The sequence below is a fragment of the Phaseolus vulgaris genome, chromosome 5, assembly GCF_051622355.1.
Source record: "Phaseolus vulgaris cultivar YP4 chromosome 5, ASM5162235v1, whole genome shotgun sequence".
Taxonomy (NCBI): Eukaryota; Viridiplantae; Streptophyta; class Magnoliopsida; order Fabales; family Fabaceae; genus Phaseolus; species Phaseolus vulgaris.
In genome coordinates, this window is record NC_143502.1 from 636284 (window position 1) to 645626 (window position 9343).

The 9343-nt window shown below is 37.2% G+C and overlaps 1 protein-coding gene across 1 annotated transcript; it reads right to left on the reverse strand.

The window, feature by feature from the left end:
- Positions 1-989: 989 nt before the first annotated feature.
- Positions 990-5379, reverse strand: BRL1 (BRI1 like). Its single transcript, XM_068642695.2, has one exon. It carries the CDS (start codon positions 5184-5186, stop codon positions 1497-1499), a length of 3690 nt encoding a protein of 1229 aa, XP_068498796.2. The 5' UTR covers positions 5187-5379; the 3' UTR covers positions 990-1496.
- Between the last annotated feature and the right edge of the window lie 3964 nt (positions 5380-9343).

The following is a 9343-nucleotide window of genomic DNA, read 5'->3' on the forward strand; positions in this document are numbered from 1 at the left end:
AATTGAATTTCAGAAAAATCCTCTTCTACGTTGGTACTCTCCACAATCCTGTTATGATTTTTAGTGATAACATTTTTGGTTTCGATTTACTGAAATTAAACTTCATCTAAATCTTGCGGAATAAGAATATATTAAAGCTTCATATTCACTCATATTCCCTGTATAAGCAAAGACAGGTTGCCAAACTTGAATATTTAAAGCATTATTCTGATGAAGATGTTTAGTGCATGTGCTTTGCGTAATAGGAATGGATTAAGAGAATGAAATAGATTAAATACCAGTTCAATAAGCAAGGTACCAAAACCAGGATCCATAAAAGGAATAAAATCAGTTCATGACTTCATTGTGTTAGGAAATATCAGTGAAGTGCAATTTATAACAAGTCATTAGACATACATGGTATGCTAGGAAAATTGGAAAATCAGGAGCATTGCCATCAAATAAAAGGGTACAAGTGTAAGGGGAAAAAAACATAGCTGCATGCTAGGTTAGAAGAGTGCAACCTACTGAGTTCATAGATCTAACATGTGCAACTTCCATGTGGTTTTTATGCACTTCAATATTCTAAAATGCAACAAAAATGAAATGATAAATAAGAGTACCACTGAATGCTGGTAGCTTCTCCATTCACGTAATTGCCATAGCACCTGCACGGACATTCTCATCATCATATGAGTAATAGTTGGCAAAAAGCTTCCACCTGCTACGGGAGAGTGCAGTTTAAAACTGGGGGTATCTGTGTTGATTTTAACCAGGTTAACCTCTCACTACTGAGGTTATCACATGATATTTAACCTCCAGGATCATTAAAATGTTAATACATGAAATCTTATGAATTTATCAAATATACATTATAAATAGGTTATGAGGACTCTATTTAAAATTTGAGTAGTTAGTAAGAAACCAGAAAAGGGAAAATTGATCATTTGGTGTTAATCCGTATAAAATACAGTTATACTTCCATACAAGTGAGGAAAAGTACGCCCAAATAAACACTAAATCCATAGCAGATTTCATTTATATTTACAACAGACTCTAGGTTTCTACAAAAAATAAAAATTGCCACTTGCAGTATGAACCAAAACACAAAATGAGCAAAACTGTGGTAATATCAGAACCCAATGGAAATGACAAACAAAATATTGACCGTCAGCAAAAGTGGGGTTGATGATGGAGTGACAGAAGTTCATAGGAAAAAAGTGTATATATCTACCAATTTCAAGTGACTGAACACTAGATCAGCACAAAAGTAAAATACAAAACTCTGTCTATAACCTCAGGTTTCATCCTTCCATGGTTTCCTTCGATCTCTTGGTCTCATTATGTGTTTTATATACAGAAAAAAGAAGAGCAAGGACCCTCCAATATCAGATAGGTAGGATACGTAAGTGTCACAAGAATTGTCAACTCTGTCCGGCAACACTCCAAATGTTGAGAACCTATCATTCCTCCTCAACTGTCAAAGGGCTCTGAGTCTTACAGTAAAGATCCTATTTTCATGCTTCATCAATGACATTGTCTCTCAGAGAGAAGTTATCAAGCATATCATTATCTGTGTCAACCTGAAGCTCTTTGAACATGGCCATCACTTGTATCATGGTGGGCCGCCGGTAGGGTCTCTCATCTAGACATTCAAAGGCAATTCTCAAATATTGAAATAGTTCACTTTCACTAGATGTTTGCACAATTAAATCAGGATCAAGTATTTCATTAATTCTTTTCTCTTTGTAAAGCTTCTTAGACCAACCAACAAGATTGCTGTCATCACCAAACTCGGAAGAGTCGATTGGTCTTCTCCCTGATAGAAGCTCAAGCAGTATGACACCATAGCTATAGACATCCCCTTTAGCTGTACATCGAAAACTCTGGTAGTACTCGGGGGGTACATAACCCGGTGTTCCGGCAAGTGTGCTGACAGTTAGATGAGTATCGAGGGCATTAACCAATCTTGCCATGCCAAAATCAGAAACCCTAGCCTCGAAGTTTTCATCAAGAAGGATGTTGCTGGACTTCATGTCTCTGTGTATTATGTGAGGAATGCAACTATGATGAAGAAATGCAAGACCTCTTGCTGACCCTATGGCAATCTTCTTTCTTGCACCCCAATCAAGATTCGAACCTCCCCCTTTTGCCCTTTCATGTAAAACAGCCTCAAGACTTCCCCATTTCATGAACTCGTACACAAGAAGCCTCTCCTCCCCAACCTTACAGTAACCCAGCAGCTGAACCAGGTTCCTATGCTTAATCTTACCAATAGTTTCCATCTCAGCCATGAACTCCCTATCTCCCTGACCCGTCACATGAATGAGCTTCTTGATGGCAACAACACAGCCATCTTTCAGCTTCGCCTTGTACACTTCACCAAATCCCCCAGAACCAATCATACTCTCAGCACTGAAGCCATTAGTAGCCTCAAGAAGATGCGCAAACGTCAGCTTCCGCAGAGGCTTCTCAAAGGTGGCAACATTGATGCTCAGAGGCTCAGGAAAGCTGGAAAGCTTCCAACTACTGCTCCCCGAAGTCGGAAGACTCTCTATATACTTTTCTCTGATCTCCTCCTTCCTCTGCCCCCTCCTCACCCTGTACAAAGCCAACACAATCCCAAGCGCAAACAAGAGGAAGCAGAGCAAACCAATGACAACCCCAGCTGCTGCAGGCTGCTTCTTCTTCCAACCCCCAACACCCACTGAGCGATTCCTCGAAGCACCACACTTCGGCAGCGGCAGGCCGCAAAGGCCAGAATTGTTGTCGTATCTAGAAGCTGGAAAAGTAGTCAACTGACCTCCAGAAGGAATGGACCCAGTGAGATTATTATTAGAGACGTCAAGGTCACTGAGAAAAGAAAGGCTCTCCAATGAACCAGGGATGGACCCATTAAGACTATTATGAGACAGATCAAGCACCCCAATTGCTTTCAAACCACCAAAACTATCTGGAATGTTCCCACTCAACCTATTGTGCCCCAAATTCAACACCTGCAAATAGGCCATGACACCCAAATTCCCAGGAATAGTCCCAGACAACAAGTTGTAGGAAAGGTCAAGGTAGATCATGCTCCCATTGGAAGAAAAAGTATACACAGTCCAACCGGAGTAAATTCGAGTCAAGGGGCACGAATGCACCATGGGAAAACCTTCAAGCCTCTCTGTTCTGATATCCTCAAACTCAACCAGCCCACCAGCACCCCTGCAACTAGTCCCACCCTCGTTCCTCACAAACGCAAACTGCTTCCCCGAAACCCTGCCCGGGATAACCAACCCCGCTTGATCAGCAAGCTCAAACGGGATACTCCCAGTTAGGTTATTGCTATTCAAATCTAACCATATCAGCCTCCTACACTCGCCTATCTCCGGTGGAATCCTCCCACTCAGCGAGTTGTTCCCCAGCTGGAGAATCGCCAATGCATTCAAATTCCCAATCCCAGAAGGTATCGCCCCGGTTAACCGGTTGCTCGCCAGCGACACCCATATCATGTTGGTGCAATTAGCAATTGACTTCGGAATTGACCCAGAAATTAAGTTATTGTTGAGAATCAAAGTCTCTAAGTTCCCTCCTTTAACACAAATCCCTTCTGGGATTTCCCCAGTTAGATTATTCGCCCACATAATCAAATCAGCGAGATTAGGCAAAGCCCAAACCTCCCACGGTATCGAACCGTTCAAGCTGTTAAAGCTGAAATCTACCGTTCTCAAACTCTTACAATCACCGACCTGTGACGGCACCGTCCCGGAAAGGTAATTCCCGGCCAGGATCAACTTCTCCAACCCGGAAGGGCAAAACGACGACGGAACATTGCCGTTTAACCGGTTCGAGCTCAAGTCAAGCACCCGAAGCCGTTTCAGGTTAACCAGCGACAACGGAACCGGTCCCGTTATGTTATTAAACGCCGCGTTTAGATACTCAAGACTCTGAAGCTTGCTAACCACGGAAACCAAGAAGTTCCCAGAGAGATAGTTCCTCGCGAGGTTCAAACTCCGCAGAGAAGAACAGTTCACAAAACTCAACGGCAACGCACCAGAAAGCATGTTCTCGGAGAGATCAACTTCCACGAGACTTCCACAGAGGCTTCCGAGCTCGCTCGGAATCTCGCCGTAGAATCTGTTGCGCTCGAGAAACAAAGACTTCAACCTCCACAAACTCCGAAGAATCTCCCCCGGAATCTCCGCTTCGAACTCATTCCGAGAAAGATCCAGAACCTCGAGCCTCTCGCAGCCGCTCAGCCCGCGCGGAAACTCGTCTCGGGAGAGCGCATTGCGCGAGAAGCTCAGCCGCGTGAGGCTCCCGCACGAGACGAAGTCCAGCCGCGAGAAGTTGTTGAACGAGAAATCAAGCACCTGAACGGCGTCGTTCACGAGCCGGGGCGGCACCGCCCCGGAGAGAAGGTTGTAAGAGAGGTCCAACGTGGAGAGGTTCGCGCTCCGCGAAACGAGCGACTCGCTGAGTTGACCCGCGAGCCGGTTGTCGGAGAAGTTCAGAAAAACGAGAGCAGAGCCGTTGAGAGCGGAGACGAGAAGACTCACGTCGGAGACGAGGTTCCTGGACAAGTCGAGTTGGGCCAGCGAAAGCCCAAGCCCAATCCCGGGCCCGGAGACGAGCCCATCGGTGATGAGATTATTTGAGAGGTTCAAGTAAGTGAGACGGTTACACGGAGTTAGGTTTGCAAAAGGAAACTTCCCGGAGAAGTTGTTGGAAGAGAGGTCAAGTTTCTGAAGCGCGCAAAACGTCGAAACGCTGAGGTTGAAAGCGTTGAACGAGTTGCCACGTAGGACGAGCGTGTGCAGCGAAGGGAGCGACGTGAGGGTGGGGAGGTGGAGGGTGCCGGAGAGGGCGGCGTCGGCGAGGTCGACGGCGGTGACGCGGCGGGACTCGCCGGAGCAGGTGACCCCGCGCCACGCGCAGGGAGACGGCGCGTGGGGGAGCCAGTCGGAGAGGAAGGCGCGTGGGTCGGAGGAAACGTGTAACTGCTTGAAGCGCATCAAGAGAAGCGCGTCGGAGGTTGGTGGTGGCTCTGCTTCTGCTTCTGCTGGTGTTGGTGTTGTTACTGTGACGAACAACGCAATGAGAAGAAGAAGGGAGCTGAAGAGTGTTGGTGGTTGTTGTGGTGGTGGTGACCAGGACATGTTCCTCGTGAGGTATGGTTTGGCTCTTTTCATTTGGCTTTTTTGGGGTTTTGAGTTTGGCTTCATGGAAAATTAATCATTGGTTTTAGCTTATGCGTATGCGTAATACCATATCCATATGCTTATGCTTATGCTCCCTTCTCATTCATCAAATATTTCACTGTGCTTCCCTGCGTGCGTCTCTGTCACTCAGAGTCTCTCCAAATCCAAAACTGCAACGAATATCTTTATCTTCTTTTTGTCTTTTCCTTCACCTTTAGGTAAATAATTACACATAGCTTATTCTCTACTTGAGTACTCGTAACCTAAAATGAGACTATTAGGTTAATTAAGAAAAATATATTTAAACTCACATAGTAGGGAGTTTATACACTTTTCTTAAATAGCGTGTGTGTTCGTACCAGATAAATCTATGGTGTCGACACTTGTAGAATACTTATCAGTAGGGAGTTTATACACATCTCTTAAACAGCGTGTGATGTAACAGATACACCTATGATGTCGATACTTGTAAAATACTTATTAGTGAAGTGTTCAATTTAAAAAATATTTGTTGGATTTTTAACAATTAGTTCTAACACAATTTTTAGAAAGAAAAAATACAGTAATTTTCTAAAAATTCAAATTTATTTTATAAATTTTTATTATGATTATAAAAATAAGTAATACATTTTTTTTAATTATGAAAAACATCTTCATGTTAAAAAAAATCTAAAATATATTTGTACACATAAATATTTATTATTAATTTATATAATTTATAAATATATAATATATAATTCGTGCTTTTGTGTCTTACATTTTAGAAAGATTATACGTATCTTCGTGTCAATATCCGTATGTTGTATGTTCGTGTCAATATCTGTATGTTCGTATCAGTATCCGTATGTTGTATGTTCATGTTCGTGTCAGTATCTGTATGTTGATGTCAGTATTCATGTTTGTGTTATATAGCATAGTATATTTCGTGTATGTGTTACATGGCATATTTCACGATAAGTATAATATTTAAAACAAATATAGGAAAATAGAAGATATAGGATTATGAAATAAGGAAAGTGTGAATTTGTTGTCCCGAATTTCAGACTTGTGTGGCTCTACTTGTACCTACCGTGAGCTAATAGGTTTGATTTAGCTGAAATTACGTGAGGGGTGTTGGTGTTTTTAAATGAGAAATATATTATTATATTATAAGCATGAAAGAAAAATATTAATGTAGTTCATTCTTTTAAAAAAGTGGTCCAAACGGGTTTCCGGTTTCAAAGAAGCAATTATGAGGCAAACTTTGGGTTTTGAAAACGTTGAAACGGGGAAGCCGGTGTGAAAAATTAGAGGAAAGCTACTAGAACCCTAGTTCCTCTCTACCACAAATTACAAAACTTTCCATTTTGAATCATTTGGCAAATAGTTTTGAAAGGAATGGTCTCAATCATGTGGTGGTAGTGTAGTATTTTTGCAGAAGGATAATTAATAGTACATGCTTCAATAATATATCTGAATCATCTACTATTTTTATGAAACTAGTCTTCATAATGAAACACACACATAGATCGTGTGTTTCGGGGAGCTTGCAATAATTCCCCTGTAAAAGTAGTTGGAATTCTCATTTATTATTGCTTTATGTATCCGTGCGGAGGGAAGAGACCCATAATCTATGAAATGGTGCATAGGATGATGAAGTGTTCAATTTAAAAGAGAAAAAAAAAATATTTTTTAAAAAATTTAAATTTATTATATAAATTTTGAATATCTATACCTATATATAAATGGATTCTCCTCTTAACTCCTCTCTTTATTTTTTTTCCTATTTTATTCTTATATTAATATTTAATTTTTTTTTTTCCATTTTATCTTTATTTCTCTCTCCTATATAGGTACCTACTTCTCACTTTCTCTCTCCACTACTCTTTAACTTCTCATTTTAAATGTTATTAAGAAAAAATGTTTTTGAAAAATAAAAAAAAATACTAAAAAAATAAAAAATACAAATATATAAGAGTGGAGATTTGATAAATTACTTTTCTGATTTAAAATGATATTTTTTTATTAAAATTGATTTAAAAAAATTTATGATTTTTCACCACTCAAATACTCAAATATAAGTAAAAAAAAAAGAATATTGGTTATATATAGATAGGGAGAAGGGTGTGTGGAAAATAGGTTTTGGAATTTGACAGAGAGTGTGTGCAGCAGGTACGATGTTCAGGTCATGTCTAGTGGCACTGTGCTAAATAAAACAATTGCTAGATTTGTGGGGATGTTTGGGCTTTCAAGCAAGACAAATGCACAAACACAGTTTATCATCATGTGCACCACCAACCTTGGTGGGGTAAGGTAAACAACACAAACACTGGAATCAACAAATCTATCACATTCATTTTTACACAATATTCTACTTTCACAACTTCAACACTCTATTTTAAGAATTAACACTCTTTATTATTAAACTATTATATTTACTTATCAGTTTCGCAGACATTTTCTTCGTGTTAGTTTTTTATATGAAAACTCACATATCGAGTAACACTCTAAATTTCAATTATTATCTCTCATAAAAGAAAATATTATTCGAAAAAAATAATGAAAAACAAATTAGTATGAAAGTATTTTTTATATATATAAAACTTTTTATTTTAGGTATGGTGAAACTTGAACATCTCAACTAGATTGACACTTTAAGTAACAACAATTATCTGTGAGCATATAAAAATATAAGAGAATTAAATCAAAACTTATATATTAACAAAAACGATGTATAAATAATCTATAGATATTAATAAAAAAAACTCTAAGAAAAAACTAGATGAAAGTTTATTGTACCTTGAAAATACTCTTTATGAATAAAGCTCAAGTTAGCAAGCTTATCAGCAAATGAATTCTCTTTACAAAATCACAGAAAATTGTCAGAAATCTTAAATCTAATTTTTTCACGGTAGGTAAGACTAGAAGTTTCTTTCTTCAGATTAAGTTAAAATAAACACTTATAATGCTAGTAGGGTTCTTCTCATCGTGTTACTTGTGGTAGTGATATTTTTAGTATGAGTATGAGAATGATTTATAGTTAGAAAAAAAGTGTGAGATTATGTTTAGGAAAATGTTGAGCATGAAAAATGGAAAAGGAGAAGGAGAGAAGTGATAATAGGAGAGGTGAAGGACAGGTTACGGATAATAAGGTAAAGTGGTGCCCCCACTTCTCAATATTTTCTTACTTTAATTGCTCATTTATCAATGTTCAGTCAAACTTTGGATTTGGATTTGGATTTATGTACCACCCACATCCCACACCTATCTCCTCTTAATCATTTTTTAATTTCAATTACTCTTCCATTCAAACACAATTAACAATTACCAAACCACCAGGGTCCCACATCACTTTCAAATTCTTTCCCACCACCATATTAAATTTCTCTTTCCAATTTTAATTTTCTTCAAATTACACTTCATCAAATCAAACTTATCATAAAAAAAACATAATTAAAAAATAATAATTATCACTATTTTAACTAAATTAAATATTATTTTAGATATTAAAAAAATATCGATCTTTAAAATAGTTTTTATGATTCATAAAATTTATAATTAGATTTTAAATTGGTATGTAATTGGTTACTAATATTTTAGTTATTAATTATTTTAAATTTTAACATTAGTTGTTAAAATTTCAGTATCTAATTAAATATCAATTTAAAAAATAGTTTATAAGTTTTATTAATAATAAAAATTATTTTAAATAATAATTTTTTTAGTTTTTAAATTAGTATATAATTTAATTAATATAGTAATTAATTTATTTTCTTGTAATGTAAATAGCCTAGTTAATTTTTCTTGAATCAAAAGTTCAAAGCTTTTATTTTTTGCAATGTACTCTCTAGTAATTTTCAATGCAATTTTAAATGTGAATTTGTTTCAAAAAAAAATTCTGTTCATTGGTTCTTTAATTGGCCAAGTTCTTTATTTCTTATTGAGGATAACATATAAAGTTAATTACTCGTTTAATATCTATAATTATTTTAGTTACTCAAGTAGGTTTTATAATTATAATAATTTTTTTAAATAAAAACTTTGATGTTAAAAATCATTATGCAACAATAATTTACTTCTATATTTAAAAACGGCTTCTTCTAATTCATACATGCATTTTTTAATTTCCTTTACCTATGGAGTTACAGATTTAAAAATTGTATTTGCATATATTAAAATAAGATACTTTTGCATTTCAAAAA

Coding starts and splice junctions, on each gene's coding strand:
- BRL1 (XM_068642695.2), bottom strand. CDS start 5,186: ATGAAGCCAAACTCAAAACCCCAAAAAAGCCAAATGAAAAGAGCCAAA.